The following is an 18,815-nucleotide window of genomic DNA, read 5'->3' on the forward strand; positions in this document are numbered from 1 at the left end:
CATGTCCCGTGTGCTCCTGTCACATGCATCCCCCCACACATGCATCTCATGCTGTACACCTGGAGGCTGCTCACGTCTCTCACGCCCGGTGTCAGTCCACATCTGCCTCTCACATGCTGCCCTTCTCCCACCCACCCAGGGACACCCAACGGCTCCTCTCCGATCCCCCCCTGCCCCCAGCCACGAGGAGCCCTGCCTGACGGGGCATGTGAATATGCAACGGGAGTCCCGGGCTGGACAATGGCGAGTGTGCGTGCCGTGGCGTGCCCGTTCTTGGGGCTGGCCGGTGCCCCCGTGCGGGGCCTGTCATGTGAAGCTTGTGCCCTGACTCTGTTTTAAGTGCATTCGTGCACTTACACTTGGCCTTATGTACACAGCCTTGCCCGGCCGCCAGGGCGCGTAGGGATTTTAGCGGACGTGAATGTAAATAAATTATATATATATATTGCTAACCCAAGTGCTACTTCTCTCAGGGAGAGCTAGGGGTCCAGGCCAGTGGCCATGGAGGGGTCATACATGGCTGTTTTGGAAGTCCTGGGTGTCTGGACCTGGCTGGGGGACAGATGGGGTCCCAGCCCTCGTCCAACAAAGCTGGTTGCTGGAGACTTCTTCAGACACAGGTCATCTGGGCAAGGCGGCAGGCAACAGCGGTGACCAGGGCTGCACCTTTGCCGGACCCGTCCTCTGATTGCAGGAAGGTGACCACACAGCGAGGGGCCAGCTCCCGCACTGTGGCTGCCACCAGGCTGGAGAAGCTGTGAGGGGGAGAGGCCGAGGTGAGACCAGGTCAGCCGGGCTCCACCTGGCCATGCCTCCCTGCCCAGCCTGGCACCCAGACTCACTGAGGGTGCAACTTGTAGAGGGTTCCATCCACCCCCACGGACACAGTCAGCTCTTCCAGGCCCCGGTTCTCACGGATCTTCTCCACCACGGCAGCCACACCTGCCCCACAAAGCTGGGCGGCCCTCTGGGACACAGCCTGGCACACCTCCAGGACCATCAGGGCATCATCTGAGGTCAGGGACAGCCCCAGATCCTCCAGGATGGCTCGGACCTGCCTCAGGGCCAGGCTGTCACTGGGGACAGGAGGGAATAGAGCACAGAGAGGCAAGATGCTGCATGAGCGCCCCCTCTCATGGCTTTCTCGTCCTCTGGGTGCACCTCCCTCCAACCAGCATTCCACCCAACGATAGAGTCCTTTGGGAGGTGGAAGGAGATAATGCAGGCCTCAGCACCTTTCAATCTCAGAGAGAAACTTGGTCTTGAAGATGTCCCTGGTCTGAAGGCGCTGGGTCTGCTGGCCCCGGAAGAGAACTCCAAGGCTGGTCAAATGCAAGAGGGTGTGGCGGACAATCTCCCCCAGGTACATGCCACTGATCATCTTCTCAAACCTGCGTGAAAGTGTGTGTGCACACAGGGCAGGAGGCCCCAGCCCCATGCCACCACCAGCCACATCACTAGTGCCAGCCACCACCAGTCACACCTGCCCAGCCCAACCCTCACCTCTGCTTGCCAGGGTTGATGGATGCCTGGTCCACACTTGCATCAAAACGGGTACTGAGCATGCTGAGAGAGCCATCGTCCCCAAAGGCACCCCACTCCATGTTGATGCACATGTGGCCTGAGTCCCCAGCCACACTTGCCACATTCCGGAGCTCCTCCATGTAGCAGGCATTGGTGCCAGTTCCTTCAGAGAGGCCAGATGGGGTGGAAGCCACTTACTGTTGCAGACAAGATCCCTCTGAGCCCTTCCCACCGAGATAGCAAAATCTGGGCTCATTTCCTACCTCTCCATCTCCTCATGCTCATTGGCCTGCCCGAAGCCCGGTCCTCCTTCCTTCCTCGCATCCCTTTTTCAGACCCTGCCACCATCAAGCCCCCCAGGACTCTACTACTTCCCCTACCAGCACCACCATCAGCGCATCTCCCATGCTACCCCAGGGTGCTCCCAAAATGCCCGTCATTCACATCATTCCCCTGAGAGATGTGTGACAGCCCCTGCTGTCACATGGGTGAGAGGCCCAAGCCTTCCTCGACTGGCCTTCCAGGTCTTTAGTCAAACAGTAGGTGCTGGGCCAGGAACCGGGGACATAAAAATGAGACACAAGGAGCTCCACAGTGGCCAGAGGTTGGGCAATGAGCAGCCAACTCTGATACTTCCTGTGTGTGCCCAAATAGAAGTGCAAAGAAAAGCATCATGGAACACCCAAGCACAGGTGAGTCTTCCTGCCTAGAAAGTCAGGAAAAGCTACAGAGAGAAAGTGACATTTGGATTTGACCTTGAAGCCAAGAAGCTTAGACAGAAGGCATACCCTGGGTAAAGGCTTTTCCTTCTTCTCCCCAACACACAACCAGCTCTAAGCAGGTGTGTTGGACCCTGGAATTACTCCATCCAGTTGTTAATTCACACAGCAATCTGGGCCTGCCTCTCTCGAGCATCTCCCGGTGCCAGACACTATGTTCAAGAAGCTCCCAGTCTCCTTCGAGGCTGCCACATACCTCCAGCTCTAAGAAACGGATGTCCAAGGAGCTATGGGATCCCTCCTCCCCCTTCTAGCCAAGTTCCTTTTTTTCTTTTCAAGGCTTTCAAGTCTCACTCATGTCGGGACCCCTTCCTTTCTGATCTTGGCTTGTTGCCCTGGCATTTAGAGTCAGATTCAGCTCTCTCTGACGGCCACGTGCTCTTCTGGATTCAACCCTCACTAAACAGTCAGTTCCGAGAAGGCAGATATTTTCCCCTTCTTTATGTGTCTTCCTGTCCCTTCATCCAGCCCCCAACTGGCCACAGGAGAGGTGCTTAATAAAAACTTAGAATCTTGGGGACTTCCCTGGCGGTCCAGTGGTTAAGACTCCACACTCCCAATGCAGGGGGCCCGGGTTCGATCCCTGATCAGGGAACTAGATCCTGCATGCCACAACTGAGATCCCTCATGCTGCAACTAAAAAGATCCTGCGTGCCACAACTAAAGATCCCATGTGCCACAGCTAAGACCCAGCGTAGCCAAATAAATAAATAAATATTAAAAATTTTTTAAAAAGACTTAGAATCTTGGACTATTCAAAGAACCATCTCAACTCATTCTCTGCACACACCCATCCCATCACTGGGGTCCCACCCAATTCCAAATACTCTGTAGGCCATGAGCCAGGCATAATGCTACACTTTGTCCCCTCCCATTTCATCCTCATAACCCCTTAAGATAGGCATCATTATTATCTCCACCTTAGAGATGAGGAAACTGAGGCTCTGGTGATTTGCCCAAGGTCATACCAGTGGAAGTGGCAGAGCTAGTATTTCCACCCAAATCTGTATGACTCCAAAGCTCACATTCATTTAACAGATGGGCAAACTGAGGTTCAGAGAATTTAAACGACTGTGAGTCAGTAGCTAAGCTGGGCTAAACACTGAAGCTCCAGACCCTCAGCCCAATAGAGTGTTCCAGGGCCCCATTGAGTCAGGTAAGAGTGATGCCACATCCCCAAGGCCAGGGGAATGTTCAAATCAACAGGAGGCAGTAAATTAGCAACAGGCAGTAGGGGCACAAAACAGCAGGGCCCTCCTCACCTACGATGAGGCCAACCTCGCAATGGGGGTCCTCGTAGCCACAGGACATCATGGTCCCCACCGTGTCATTGACAATGGCAACCACATTCAGTTCCACTGCCTGCACACAGAAGGATGCTGCTAGTTGCTGGGCAACGTGGTCGTCACAGCAACTAGCATTGGACCCAGAGGTCTCTACTACAGAGGGCCCCCCACATCAGGCAGCGGGAGACCCTTTGCTGCCTTCAAGGCCCGTCACTCCAAAGCACCCCTGTAGGCAGACTACTTACCTGTCTGCGCCCGATGGCTTCCCGCAGCAGACACACAACATCTTGGCCCTCACAGTCAGATGCATTGAAACCCTTTGTCCAGTTCAGGAGGATGCCCTGGGGTGGGACCAAGAGGAAGCAGGAAGCTAGAGTTCCCTTGGAATCTCACTTTGCCTCCCCAAAGCCTGCATCCCATCAGAATGCAGTATATGATTCCCTCCCCACATAGGATTCTGTGCCTACTCTGTCATACGATTAAGGGCCTTGCCTTCTGCCCCCTCCCAATTCCCCAGGAGGATTCCAGTGTGAAGAAACCTATTAATAACCATCCAACCTACGTCTTCTACTTTTAGTGCCAGAATGCTCAGATAGTTTGAGGGTCTGGCCATTTTAAGACATCTGCCCAGGGCTTCCCTGGTGGCGCAGTGGTTGAGAGTCTGCTTGCCAATGCAGGGGACACGGGTTTGTGCCCCGGTCCGGGAAGATCCCACGTGCCGCGGAGCGGCTGCGCCCATGAGCCATGGCCACTGAGCCTGCGCGTCCGGAGCCTGTGCTCCGCAACGGGAGAGGCCACAACAGTGAAAGGCCCGCGTACCGCAAAAAAAAAAAGACATCTGCCCAGAAGGAATGGCCCTTTGTAATTGGGTTAGGAATTAACAGATCTGGTAAAATGAGTGCTGTGTGTGAGAAAGGGAAGGACAGAGAAGGCTCAGAGGTCCAAATAACAGCAGCGTCTGCTCTCCCAGAAAGAGCTAGCAAGAGTCACTTGAAAGGAAGGAATCCTCAGAGTTAGGACGGAGCCGTGTCAATGGGAGATTCACAGGCATGTTCCAGATATGAGTGAAGGATGAATGGAAAAGCCAGAAACCAGACACCTGGGCAGGACAGGAGGGGACAAGACAATTTACTGTGAGAAACTGGCCTTAAATTGTGAACTTAGTAATGGGGGCCTAGCTGTTCTTTTCTTATTGTGCTTCCTCTGAGGGAGAGGGCAGGGGAACTATTCCACCCACCATTAGGAGAAAATGACTGCTCTGCCCAAAGTAGACGCATGGAGAGCAGGTCTGGGAATCTTTGGGGCAGGAGACTTTAGACATATTAACTGACATTTCCCCCAGTAATATTTCCTTTTATTCCTTTCCCCATAAAACCACAAGATAGAGTGTTCTGTGCTCATTGTCTCAAAAACAGAAACCAGAGAGAGTGAGAGTGAATGAGAGGGAGAGCCAGATCATGAGTAACAGCAGTTTCCCCACTCCCAGATGAGAGAAAGACCCCCTGGTTTGGGGAAGGTGAGATGGGCAGGAGTTAGAGCCAGGTTCCAGATGGCTTCCTGAGAAAGATGTCCTAGGCCCTCCACCCTGGGCATGCCCCTGTGGGGAAGGGGAGGACACAGAAGGGATTTGGATAATCTGAGAACAGAGGCAGCCTCTGCCCTCCTTCCCCACGGAGGGGAAGGTAAGGTATCAAGGGCGTTGTCAAGACCCAAGAGAGCAAGATGCAGAGTCCAAATGGCTGGGGCCTGGACGTTTCCCCCACGTCCCAGCTTGTCTGCACATTCTATACAGCAAAGGAGGGGCCCCTACCTGGATAAGGGGATCCCTGAATTGATTACCATTAAGTTTTCACTCCTGAAAAGAATGTGGGCTCAACATAGAAATTAAATTCTGTTAATAGGACCGTGTTTCCTGCATGCCTGATTTTGCACAGGGTCCCACCTGCTTCTCACACCTTACAAGGAATAATCAAAAGGTGCCAGAATAACTCAGGCTGGAGGAAGCAGATGAGCAAAGAGACACTGCTGACTGCATGATCCAAAGGAAAGCAGAGCACAGAGGCCCGTGTCTGAGAGGTCAGAGCAGGAGCAGAGGGTAGGCGAAAACCATAGGAAGGCTGTTTGGAGTAGAGTAGGCAGAGCTTCCCAGAGACCACAGGTGTGGAAGAACCTGGTGGGCACCTTCAGGGCCAGCAAGCTCCTCATCACAGGAGCTTTTCAGCAGAAGTTGGGGGTGTTGAGGAGGAGATTCCTGGGAGCTTGGATCAGAGGTCTGGGAGGAGCCATCTCCATGGCAGGCCTTAGGTGTGTGCATGAAAAGTCTAGCATTCCTGATGAAGGATGCAGAGGTGTGTGCTGAGTGGGTGTTGTGTCTAGACCTGTGCCTGCCCCTCTGCCAACCCCAACCAGGCCCTGAGAAGGATACCAGCAAGGCCGGGAATAGGAGAGAGGGCAAAGAAACCATGCAACCACAAGCCCCTTTGAGAGACAGAACAATCTGCTCCCTGCAGATACCCTCGGCATTACAACAGTGCTGTGGGTGAGACAGCCAGTGTGTCCTCTGGTCAGTCCCAACCTTGGCCTGCACTGCTCCCAAGTGCCCAGACCTAATGCTGGCTCCACTCTCCTGCCCACTGGCAGCCCCCAGGGGTAACCATGTCCTTCTCCATCCCACGCCTTTTCATGGCCCTGGATTCCAGGCCATTTCACCGCATCCCATCCACCTGGGCACATCACATCTGGGGAAACTGAGGCTGGGTGCAGGCCCAGCCCAGCAGTGCCTCCACCCAGCCCTCTCCCTAGCCCAGGAAGCCCTCTCCAGGCCTCCTGCCCACTCCAAGAAGAGTATGTTGGTGGAAAGCCCCTGAGGATGGCTTCCCGCAGCCCTCCCTCTCTCACCTGGTCCAGGCCGAGCTGCGTACATGGGAAGGAGAAGGTGAAACCCAGGGGGAGGCTCTGCCCACTCAGGCCCTGCTTCTCCTGGAAGTCCACGATGCAGTCCACAATGTGGTCAAAGAGCTGAGGGGTGGAGCAAGTCAGGGAGTAGGCCACTTGGCCCTTCCCCGCCCCCTGACATCAGCTCCAGGTTGTGGGTACCTGCTGCCCAGAGCCCTGGGCCACGCACTCCGGGATGGAGTAGATCTGGCTGGTGATTTGCACACCTCCAGTGGCCACACGCACCAGGAGGACCCGGAAGTTGGTGCCCCCCAGGTCCAGGGCCAGGAAGTCCCCACGCTCTGTGGGGCAGAGACCCTCAGTGCCAGGTCAAAGCTGGAAGCTCCACCCCCACACATGCTGTGACCCCCCAGGAGCCCATGTCCCATTCAGACCAAGTCTTTACCACTGCCATCAGGCGTGTCCCGGACGTAAGTGGGCAGCATGCGGAGGGAGGAGGCTTCCCCTTGGAGTCCCTTGGCCATGGCCTCTCGCATCTGTGCCTGCACTGCTGCCAGCTGCTCACGGGTCAACCGGAATGGTGCCAGGGTCTCCTCCAGCAGGCACCGGTGGGCAGCCAGGCGGGCAGCCACAGCAGTCACCATTGCCACACCCTGGCCGCCCCCGTCCACAGAAGGTATGAAGGAGACATCACATTCGGGGGCCAGGAGCATCACTGTCTCCTGCAGGATGCTGAGGAACCTACACAGACACACATCAGGTGCACCCTGGCTTGGCACCTGGCTTGCGGAAGCCCTGGGCTCTGCAAGGGCTTGCGGAAGCCCTGGGCTCCCTCACTTCAAATCAATTCAATTCTAAACCCATCTATGCACCAACCATACGCCCAGTGCCCCCAGTGACACCCTCCCTTGCACAACCAAGAGAAGCCTCTTTCTCTCCTCTGACCTCTTCTGGCCTCCCCAGCCCCTGTCTGTCCTCACTTTGCTTGGGTGCCATTCATACCCATCGGCTTGCACCAGTGGTACCAGAGTGCCCTCTCGGTGTGTGTCACAAACACACACTTGTTCCTGCTACCTGCTAACACAGGATCATCTGTATTCCCAATACCTGGGGTGTCGCTCAAACACTCGGCCTCCAGTGGCCACAGCGATCTGAAGTGTCTGCTGCTCCCGGCTGTGCTGGAGACGGGAGAGGACGGCAGCCAGGGCAGCTGCACAGAGCTGGGCAGCCCGCGTGCACACAGCCGCGCATACGTGCTGCACGAACTTGGCATCTGAGGCCCTCGGGTTCAGGCCCAAGTCCTGCAGGATAGCGTGCACACGGGCTGCCCCAGCAGAGGGACTGGCGGGGACAGGGTGCTACTTTGGGGCTGAAGTAGCCCCAAAGCTCCCTGCCCCCACCAAAGCTCCATGGCTACCTCAGGGAAAGAGCATCCTCCCCATTCCCAAGTCAAGAACCCCTCTGTCGCAGCCCACTCGCCTCCCGCACTCACTCCTCCATCTCAGCCACATGTTCCAGGAGGATGCCGCCTTGCCTTAGCAGGGCAGGAGAGGTGTAGCCGCCAAAGAGGACCCCGCACCGGGCCAGGTGAGCCAGCACCAGCCGCACCAGCTCACCCAGGTACAGGCCCCCGATCATCTTCTCAAACCTACAGGCAGGAAGGGTGGCTGGACAGAGCCTTTCCTAAGCCCTCAGCCCACCTGGTCCCACCTCCAAGAACTCCCAAAGAGAGGTCACTTTCTTTGCGGTCCCTGCTGAAGGGTCCAGAAGCAAATGGCCTCCTAGGAGACAGTTGGGTGTTTACCCAGACCCCACTGCCCCCTCTGGCTTAGATTAGGTTCATGGGGGCTCCTGGAGGGTAGAAGGACCCAAGGAGGGTAGGAGACTCTTTGCTTGGCTACTCTCAACCCCCAACCCCTGCCAGAGCTGGCCAGAGTCAGGAATAAGGGAGGGCCAAGAGTTAAAAACTCTTCGTTCTAGAACCCATTCCTTCTTTGAGCCTGGCCAGGGCCCCCCAGGATGCAACCTGGAGAGCCTAGGAGCAAATGAGAGGGAGGGGCCTAAGGGCTGGAGTACAGGGACAACAGAGCGGGAGGGGAACAAAGCAGCGATGGGGCTAGAGCAGAAGGTTAGGCCACCTCTGGGCACCCCGATTCAGAGACTCGTGGTCCAGGGTGTGGTCGAAGATGGTCAGCACTGGCCCCAGGGCCCCATCATCACTGAAGGAGCCCCACTCGACGCTGATGCAGACTCGGCCCCGGTCCTCGTCTAGCACTGCCACATGCCGTGCCTCTTCCATGTAACACGCATTGGTGCCAGTGTCTGGCAGGGACACCCCATCAGGGCCTGTCCACCAGGCCTCCAGGCCCTCCATCCACCATCACAAATGCCTGTGACTCACCTACAACCAGCCCAACTTCACATGGCCCAACCCCTGGCTCGCAGCCCATCATGGTGCCCACTGTGTCATTCACCACGGCAACTACATCGATGCTGTAGGTCTGGACAACAGAGAGGACAGAGGTCAGGGAACCTGGGGGATGGGCAGGGCTGGGGCCCTGGCTTTGACGGAGACACACAGAGTCCCTGAAATGCGTGTCCGCATGCCCCACACATTTGCGTCACATATGCTCTAGGCCTTCCCACCCTATAGAGGATTTTCCTCCCATCCCACGCCTGCCCCTTGGCTCCTCTGCCCCCAGCTCAGGCCCTGGAGGTCTCAGGGGCTCTCAGCCTCAGCCATCACTTCCAGAACACCAGTGCTCCCCACAGGACCAGGACAAGGGTGAGCAAACATGTCACCTTGAAGGCTATGCTGTAGACACCTCTCTTGCTCACCCTGGTCCTGGCCTGGCTCCCCAAGCCTGCTCCTCTCAGCCCTGACTTCCAGCTACTCACACAGCACCGTGGTGGTTAGTCGGCACAGATCCAGAGTGGCCTTTCTCAGGCATCCAGACTTTTGAATATGCCCTTCTCTGAAATTAGACCTTCCTCCCCAGCCCCAGCTTAGGCACCTGGCAAACTTCTCCTTCAAGTCTCTGCTCAAGTCGTAGTACACCCTTCCCTGTGCTCCCACAGTCATCGGAACCACATTCTCAACAGGGACAATCTTTTATTGGAATGCTTTCCCCACTAGACTTGTGAGGTCCCTGAGGACAGGGTCAAGTCTTTTCATCTTTGTTTCCCCCTACAGTCCTGAACGTTTATTTGACCTTTCTTAGCTTCAGCCTCCTTACCTATAAAATGAGAATGGTAGCAGCATTTACCCGAAGGTTACATGGATAAAGGGTATAAACACGAGAGGAAAGCAGGCTCTCCCAGAAGCATAGGGACAGCCTACATGTGCTGGGCCCAGGCCCAGGCCCAGGCCCAGGCCACATGGGCATCCCTCCCTGCTCCCCTTCCTCTACTCACTCCCTGCCTCTGGATGGCATCTCGTAGCAACTGGACCACATCCTGGCCTTCCACACCACTGCACCTAAAACCTTTGGTCCAGGAAATGAGGGTGCTCTGGAGGCAGAAAATTCAGGTCAATCCTCCAACAACCTTCATGGGGCTGCAGCCCCTCCACCCACTGTCCCTGTAGCCACTCACCTTGTCCAGCCCTGTCTGGTGACAAGGGAAGGAGAAGCTGAACCCAAGCTGCAGACCCTGATTGCCCACGGGGAGCACATCCAGAAACTCAGATAGGCAGCGGGCGGCAAAGTCAAAGAGCTGTGGGGTGGGTTGGGGGCTTAGCTCTGCCCACTGGAGCCCCAGCTGCCCCCGGGCCCAGAGCCTGTGCAGTGAGTGCTCACCTGCTGACCAGGACCCAGCATCACCTCTTGGGGGATCACAAACTCCTGGCTTCGGGGCTCCATCTTGTGCCCCTCAATGCCCATCAGGGTCACCCACAGAACACGCAGTGAGGCCCCTGTGGCTCCCAGTTCCAGCACCACGAAGTCTCCTTGCTCTGTGGGAAAGAAGGTCACAGAAAGGCACGCAGCTGGTGAGACCAAGCCCTCTTCTTCCCAGAAACATTCCCAAGGCCTGTGAAGTCTCATCAAGGGACCTTAGAGATGGGGACCTTAGAGATGGAGAAAGGGGTAAGGAACTCCCCCCTCCCCCAGATCAGAACCCTCTTACCAGTCCTGGCCACCCATGTTAGTCTATACCACCCACCAGTGCCATGTGGGGTAGACCCCACATATGTGGGCAGCATCCGGACAGCAGGGGCAGGGCTGGCCTGCCCCTTAAGGGCCTGCTCCATGGAGTCCAGGAGGCTGGTTTGGATCTGCCGCAGCTGTGCCCCTGTCACCTTGAACTGCTGCAGGCATTCCTGTACCTGAGGAGAAACAGGCCGACATCTGGGCAGGAGCCCTGTTGGCCTAGCGAAGTTCCCCCACTCCAAACAAGACAGAGGCCAGCCTGGCCCAGTTCATACCTCCCTTCCCTAGCCCAGACCAGCACCCCTCCCTTAGCTTCCCCAGGGGCTGGCCTGAGCCCTGCTTGAGCCCACTGTGAGCCTTGCTGAGCTCCCCAGCACCTGCCCAGCCTCACTCCTCGCCTCTTCACACACTGTGGCTTTCTTGCTGCTCACAGCCTACACCAGCTCCTGCACCCTCAGAAAGCTCCTTTCTGGTGGGAAGACCCACCCACTTCCTCCTGCTCCATTCCCTTGTGGATCCTTTCAGCTCCTTCCAACCCCCTCTCCTTCTTTGATTTCAGGGCTGGCAAGACCTCTCCCCTGTCACCCCACCAGTGATTTGCTCTGGTTCCCCAGGACCCATAGCCGAGCTGCTCAGTGAATTGTTGTTAGATGAGCAAATGAATGAACAAATGTGTGGATGAACTTCAGGTTCAGGGGCTTCCCTCTTCCGATACACTCCACTCTGGAGCCCGAGCAAGCCCAGCCAGGAGCGTTTGGGGGCCACACCATGGAGGACAGTCCTCCCACAGTTGGCCATCCTTCACACAGACATTGACTGAGCCCCTAATATGTACCCAGCACTATTCTAAGCACCATACACTGCACAGCCAGCTGAGTCTGCTCTTGTGGAACTCAATTCCAGTGTAGGGGGCAGAAAATAAGCACAGAAACATGTAATATGGTTCTGGTAGTACTGGTAGAAAAGAAAGGCAGAAATAGAAGTTCAGGAGTGACCAGGAGAGGAAGAGGTATTTTTGGATATTGGTCAGGGAAGGTCTCCCCATGGAGGTGACCTAAATGAAGGAAAGGAATGAGCCATTTGAAGATATGGGGGAAGAGCACAAAGGGTTTTTCTTCAGAGCAAGGGGATGGATTTTGGGGAAGGCTGGCCAGGCGCAGATCAGAGTGAAGGGAGTGGCGGGCAGACAGGGAAAGCAGAGGATGGGACAGCAGGTTCTTTTCCAGCAGAAGCTTGAGTTGGGGGAGCTTAAGAAAAGCTCCAGTATCTCACTTCTGTGTGGAAACCTCCCTGGGACAACCCTCTGGCCTGTCCTTCAAAGAGGCCTCAGCAGCCTCCCTGGGTTTTTCAGAGGGTCCCAGCCCCCGACTCCATTCTCCCAGGCTTAGCCTTTCCCGGGTCCCCACTGCCTGTCTCATAGGAATTCCATTCCTATGACCCGCTACCCCACACTGGGCCCATATCTATAAAGTACCACTCAGGCACCTGGATAAGGAGGCAGGGAGAGCCAGGGAGGAGAGGCTGCCAACTGAGGGAGATGGGGGCAACTCAGTCCCACCCCTGCTTTAGGAAAAGAATGGGAAACAGATCCCTAAGGAGGCAAATGATCCTAACTGGAGTCCAGATGTTCAGTTCCATATTCACATTACTGCTTCCAGTAGCCATGCATGCTAGGAGGAGCTACTCCTGAGTCACAAATGAGGAAACTGAGGCTCAGAGAGGTATAGTCATCTGCCTAATCCAAGCAGCTATTAAGGGGCAGAGCGGGACTTGAACCCAGATCTGACTGCAGAGATGTTTCCACATAAATGTGAAGCCTTATAAAAACTAATAAAAACACCTGAAAAGAACCCAAAGCTGATGAAGTTTGCAGCAAAGAAACCCCCACAGGACATGGGATGAGAAAACTTAAATCTGAGTCCTTGCCCTGCCACTTCCTGTCTATGTGGCCCTGGGCAAGTTAAACTTCTCTCTGACATGGTAAGACTTAACAAGAGAATAACAATACTCAGAAGCACCCAGGAGCCATGTCTTGTTCATGGCTGTATCTCAGGGCCACAAGGAGTGGCTGGCTCTCAGGATTTGTTGACTAAGTGGTTGTGGTGGCATAAGAAAGGGGATAATGTATGTGAAAGTGTAAAGTGCTGTTCAGATGTGAGGGGTGTTTTATTATTGCTTAATGACAACATCAGAGTTATGGAGAAGTCAATGGCTTGGGTAGATCGATGTTTTTCTTCCTTTTCCTCCCAGCTGCAGTGAGAGGTGCAAGAGGAGTGACTATGAGATGGCAGAAGCCTCAAGAAACACAGGAGGACTTCCCTGGCTGACGCTGGTGGGCACACAGCAGACAGGAGAAGCTACTGGAGTCTCCCCTCAACCTCCCCCAAGAAGAGTGGGGAGAGACCTCAGCCAGGAGAGTGAGGAGCAAAGCATTAGAGAGAGGGTGGATTCAATGCGGCCTCAATGCTGGATCCTTTGACCAACTTGCTGTGTCCATCAGTCAGGGCCCACCTCATCTCTCTGAGCAGGTTTTCTCCTCTGTCAAGCAGGAACAAAAATAGCACCCACTTCTCAGCGATGTTTTGAGGACTGAGAAGACAGTAGATGTGAAGGGGTGAGAAAGTGGCTGGCCTATAGGACATGGGTTCCCTTTCCTCAGAGCACAAGGTAAAACTAGCCTGGGGAGCCTGACTCCATGACCCCTCCGGTGACAAAAAGAGTCCTGGCAGAAGGCACCAGGAAGGGACTCAGATGGGACTGGGTTCCGACTACACGTGGTTCTTAGATCATCATGGGAAGGGGAGCTGAGGTTGAAGCCTTGCAGTGCTGAGTGGGGGCCCAAGGCCACAGGAAATTTGGCATCCGTGTGAAATTCCCCCAAAGCTGAAGAGAATTGTCTTTAAACTGCAGGTGTGTGCAATAAAGCCAGCAGGGTGGGTGTGGGACCAGCGCCAGAGTCTCAAGAGAGTGGTGTAAAGTGAAAGAGGTGATGGTGGCAGGCCCTAGAGCAAGCCCTGGGAGGGCAGGCACCGCGGCACAGTCATTGCACCCTTCTGTGGCCCAGCTAGGGGTCGTGCACAGAAGAAATGTTTACAGGGTCTGGGGCAGACGTTGGACAAGGGTAAAGTGGGAGCATGAAATGCAGTGAGGGGTGACGCCCCTCTCGTTTGGGCAACAAGCCAAATCAAGCAGGTTTCAGAATGGGCTGGAAAGCTAAAGAAACTGCAGGGAAAGATACAAGAACCCTTTCGTGGATGCCTCCTCTGTGCAGGTCCTGTATCTCCATTAGCTCACTTAATCCTCCAGGGGTGGGAGGATTAGACTTTATTTTCCTCCATTTCAGTGTTGACGAAACAGAGACGAAGAGATGTGAATTGACTTACCCGAGTGTTTCCTGCTAGAGGGTGTGGTAGGCAAGGGCTTCTAAATCTTAGTCAAGATGACAGAAAAAAGAGAAATTCACTCTGAGCTAACCTGAGGCACAATAACCTTGCTGCACAACCTCCAAGTTGAGTTCAGCACTGAAATTCTCTCTGTGTGCCTGACTTCAGTGGTCGTGTTGAGGGGTGAAAGATGTGCAGGAATGACTTGAGAAGTGGGAAAAGGAAGGGCTTTAAGAACACAGCTTTCTACAAGAAAAACCCTGGAGGGTCCTTTCTAGACTCTGGAGATGAAACACCTCAGCTCAAGCTCCTGTCATGCCTTAAGCTCAAGGTACGTCACCTCTCTAAGCCCCCTTCCTCGCCTGTAAAATGAGGAGATAATCCCCACCTTGCAGTGGTGTGGAGCCTTGAAGGAGAAAGCTACTAGATCAGATATGAAAGGCTCAGTAAACAGGAAAGGGCTGCATGGGTGTGAGCCAGTGGCCGCATGGCATCTTCTGCTGCTCCTGCTCTTGACACCCTTGAATAGGCACGAGACAGGAACCCAGCGCTGAACTTACCAGCTCAGAGCTGTTTGAGGGGCAGGGCAAGCCTTCTTGGGGGCAGCTAGGGGCTCCTTCCCGTTGCTGCAACCCTAGAGACCCAATGGAGTCCATGTGGTTCCACGGTGGGGGGTGACCTCCTATGGGAGAAAAGGGTTCCCGGGTGAACCACGTACTCCACAGGTTGTGATGAACCTCGGAGGCTGTGATACAGACCCTTAACTTTCTTCCTTCTGAAGGGGACCAGGAAGGAAGATGTGGGCAGAGCTCAGAATCTCTGACCATCAAAATCCTTTAGTAAACCACCAGAAAGCCCTCATTTTCCAGAGCATGTACAACAAAAGAGCACTGGGAAGGCTGATTTCTAATCCCAATGCCATTCATTCAGTCATTCATTCACATTTACCAGTCCCTAATGCCTAATGTGCCACATGCTAGGGTACAGACAAAGCAGACCTAGACCACACCCTCAGGGACCTCACAGCTTTACCAATAATCACAGTATGACTGACACAGGCAGTGACAGAGATGGACTTGCTGCTGTACTTGGGAGTTCAGGGATGTGCTAAAGGTTTGGAGCAAAGGCTGTGAGGTAAGGAGGGGCCAAAGACCTGCTGGAGAAGCAAGCAGGCTGGCTTGGCACCTTCATGCCAAGTTAAGGTATGTAAATTTCACGCTGAAGAGAGAAGTGGACAGGGGTGGATCTGTGCTTCAGAAAGGGGTTCCACTAATGCCATGACTTCGGGCAAATCATTTATGATTTCTTTGCATTTCAGTTTCTTCATCTGTAAAAAACAGAAGATAATATCTACCTTCACAAGGCTGTCATCAGAATTAAAAAGAGTAACAACAGGGAAAATGCTTTGGGAACTGTAATGTGCAACATAAACGTCAGGGTGGGTTTTGGAAGGTGGGGTGATGCTGAGCTGAAAGAGCCCTGTGCTCATAGCTGAGGATGCAGCTCCTCACAAAGCAGCCACACCAGGTCTCTCTATCTCAAGGCCTACTTTATTTTCATCTACATATAAATAAAATGGGGACCAGGAAGTTTCCAAAGGAGCCTTCAATGATTCAGGTGCCCTGCAGGGGTGGAAGAAAAGGGAAATGCAATGGAGGGCCCAAGATGGGCAGAAGGCATCTGGCTACTGAATTATTCCCTCTCCTCCTTTAACAGCAAAACTTCAGGAAAGCTACCTTCCCACCTCTGCAACCCCTCCCCACCTGCCACTCCCCTCATGTCCATGAATTTGCCCTCCCCATGGCCACCTATGACCTCCTGACTGCCCAATACCAGCCTTTTCCTCAGTCTCCATGCTTTCACCCTCTCTCAGGCATGCAAAGCCATGAGAATTCTCTTCACTGCGAAATTCTCTTCTCCCTTGGCTGCAACAGTCAGTCTTCCCTGAGCCTCCTTCCTGAGTCTCTCATAGTCTGCGTCAATAACTCCTTCGCTCCTCTCCTCTTAGCTCCCAAGTTTCTGGCCATAGTCTTCTTCTCCACACTCCCTCTTTATCTCACTCATCCCCAAGGTTTGATTAAAACCTGTGTGAAGGTTCCCAAATCTACCCCTGTCCTGAGCCAAATCCCAAATTCCAATGGTCTGTTAGCATCTCTGGATGCTAGAGAAGCCTCCTCAAACTCAACGGTCAAAGCCACATTCATTTCCTCCTTCACTTTTCCCCACGAAATTCTTCCCGTCCTTCACCTTGGCTGGAGGCATTCATGTTGCCACTATACATCCCTGACCCTCACTTCCTCTACGCAATAAGTTCTCAGGCTGAAAGAGCTGAGAGCGGAAAGAGCTCCCATGTGTCTCCACCTCCCAGTTCCCACAGCCACTGTCCTAGACCTTCCACCCATCTGATTATTCCAACAGCCTCCTAATTGATATTTGTGCTCCCATGTGGCCATCTCGCCACCTTACCCACACCAAACATGTTACCAGAGTGACTGTGCAAAAATAGATTTTATCATGTCATTCCCCACAATGTGAAGTAAGCCGTCACACTGTGATGGCTTCTACTGCAGAAAAAGAAGTTTTGTGACTTTGCAACCCCCTCACACTGTCCTCAACCCAAGCTTCCTCGCTTGCTACTCCCCTTCATATTCCAGCCACATTGACTATGAGCTTCATCCTGTCTCCTGCTGTCCAGCCTTCGTTCACAGCCTTCCCTGGAATTGCTGTCTGAGTCATCTCTGCTTCTTCAATGCCCAGCACAGGGCTTGAAATAGATAGGTGCTAGTACAGCTTTGAAAAATTGAGAGGTGGGGAGTTCTTATTCAGAGAACCAAGAAATCAGTTTCCAAAAAATCTCCCCAAAGTCACATATACCTACACTCAGTTTCTGTCACATCTGTCAAACATATGTTCCATATATGTTAGAAGTCTGTTTTGAGGATAAAATGGGATAACTGAGGCAATTACCTTTGGGAGGGGCCTAGGGCTACACACATGGTGAGATTTCACTCTCCTTTCGAGGCCCAGCTAGCTCAATCACTCATTCACTCTTATTAATTTCTTCTTCTATTCAACATTTATTCAGCACTTCTACATAACAGAGACTGAAGCTTCCCCCAAGTAACCCCAGTATTTACACTCCCAGTAAATGTATTCATTTCTGTCTCTTCCAGCTGAGAGTTCCTGTGGGGAGGGACATGTCTCCCATATCACTAGATCCCCAGAACCCAGCCCAGGGTCTGGGGATGTTTGAATAACTGTGGGCCTCTTGGCTTAATTCAGCTGAATCAGCTACATGGAACGAGCCTTCCTTCTGAAAGGTATCCCAGGACCTCTGCCGAGGTTAGGAACCACTATCGAGGACCAACCAGCTTAGCCTTTCCAGCCTCCACTCATCCAGGATGGACTAAGCAGGAGAGATGAGGGTAAGGAAGGGGCTAGAGCTGAGGCAGGCAGGAATTAGAGGAGAATCTTACCTGGGAGAAGCAGCAGTTGGTCACTCTCCTCAGACCTCAGCTCTTCTCTCTCAATGAGACGTCCCACTGAACTGCTTTGTACTCAAAAAGTGAAACTCACGAGTAATCTGACTTATAATGTCACCAAGCCCCACCCTCTCACTAGACACCAGCTAATTCGGGAAGGTGCACTTCCCTCTGAGTCTGCCCTAAGAGGAGGCCAGGTTAGGCAGGGCCATGGTGCAAACTTAAGCAAGATCGCCACAGGAAGTTGGGAGTCCTGAAGTGGGTCAAGGAGCCTGGGATATCCCCTCTGCAATGCTGGGAGCTCCATCCATTTTACAAACACTCAGAGTCCGCAGTGGTTCACCCCTGGAAAGGAGCTAGAATAGCCTGGGAAATATGTAGTCCAATGGACAATTTTCCAAAATGTGTAACGACTTACTAAATGAACACGAGGCGATGTGGAAGCACAAGAGGAAGAGGCTAACTCTGCCCCAGAGTGGGCAGAAGTTGAGGAAGCTGAGCCCTGAAGGAAGAGTGGCAGTATGTCCTCACATGTACAAAATTGTGGAGCATAAGGCACCTTCATGGAATTGGGGAACAGCTCCAAGGACCTCAAGAGGATACATGTAGGTGAGGACACATGGTGGGAGAGGAAGCAGCCAGGCTGTGTTCAGCCTTTAGTCTACAGGCCAAGGAGGAAGAGTAGGTTCACACCATGGGGCTTCTCTACTAGAAGGGGAAGAGGAATCTCAGCTGCAGTGGGGCTGTTGGCCACCAAGCTGGTTTCCCTGAACTAGTCTTCTTGAATGTACAGAAAGTTGGGGTAACACTGTGCCCACTGCTGTGGTCTAAATACTTTTGTTCCCTTCCCACCTAATTCTTATGTTGAAAACCTAATGCCCAAGGTGACGGTATTAAGTAGTGGGCTCTTTGGGAGGTGATTAGGTCATAAGGGTGGAGCCCTAATGAATGGGATTAGTACCCTCATCAGAGGCCCCAGACGGCTCCCTTGCCTCTTCTGCCATGTGAGGATACGAGAAGTTGGCGGTCTGCAACGTGGAAGAGGGCCTTCATCTGACCATCTGGCCAGGCTGGCACCCTGACCTCAGACATCCAGCCTCCTTAACTGTGAGAAATACATTTCTATTGTTTATAAGCCACTCAGTCTGTGGTACTTTTTAATTGCAGCCCAAATGGACTAAGATACTCGCCATGGCAGAAGACTAGACACGCTGTACCAATTTTCATTCCAGGGAAATGGGTGAGCAGATACTTTAAAACTCCAGGCTACCTCATCAACAGTAACCCTACCGTTAACCATAAACAGTACTCTGCCTCC

General features: G+C 53.6%; 1 protein-coding gene across 4 annotated transcripts; it reads right to left on the reverse strand.

The window, feature by feature from the left end:
• Nucleotides 1–422: 422 nt before the first annotated feature.
• LOC149749852 (hexokinase-3-like) lies at nucleotides 423–17,559 on the reverse strand. 4 transcript variants are annotated; one of them, XM_089909717.1, is made up of 19 exons: nucleotides 17,492–17,559; nucleotides 14,576–14,697; nucleotides 10,646–10,808; nucleotides 10,282–10,436; nucleotides 10,079–10,198; nucleotides 9,899–9,994; nucleotides 8,886–8,985; nucleotides 8,623–8,806; nucleotides 7,977–8,132; nucleotides 7,592–7,825; nucleotides 6,930–7,225; nucleotides 6,686–6,825; nucleotides 6,488–6,607; nucleotides 3,835–3,930; nucleotides 3,566–3,665; nucleotides 1,504–1,687; nucleotides 1,236–1,391; nucleotides 843–1,076; nucleotides 423–755 (listed from the first exon to the last, which is right to left on the reverse strand). In XM_089909717.1, the coding sequence occupies exons 2-19, from the start codon at nucleotides 14,669–14,671 to the stop codon at nucleotides 611–613; spliced, it is 2,775 nt and encodes a 924-aa protein (XP_089765843.1). In that variant the 5' UTR covers nucleotides 14,672–14,697; nucleotides 17,492–17,559; the 3' UTR covers nucleotides 423–610. The 4 variants fall into 4 exon arrangements, with proteins under 4 accessions (XP_089765843.1, XP_089765844.1, XP_089765845.1 ...); XM_089909718.1 differs by lacking the exon at nucleotides 17,492–17,559 and adding an exon at nucleotides 15,169–15,187; XM_089909719.1 differs by lacking the exon at nucleotides 9,899–9,994.
• Nucleotides 17,560–18,815: the final 1,256 nt, after the last annotated feature.

Source organism: Delphinapterus leucas, chromosome 3 (genome assembly GCF_059928025.1).
Source record: "Delphinapterus leucas isolate spDelLeu-1000000601 "Yukka" chromosome 3, BTC_Dleu_Yukka2, whole genome shotgun sequence".
NCBI classification, from domain to species: Eukaryota; Metazoa; Chordata; class Mammalia; order Artiodactyla; family Monodontidae; genus Delphinapterus; species Delphinapterus leucas.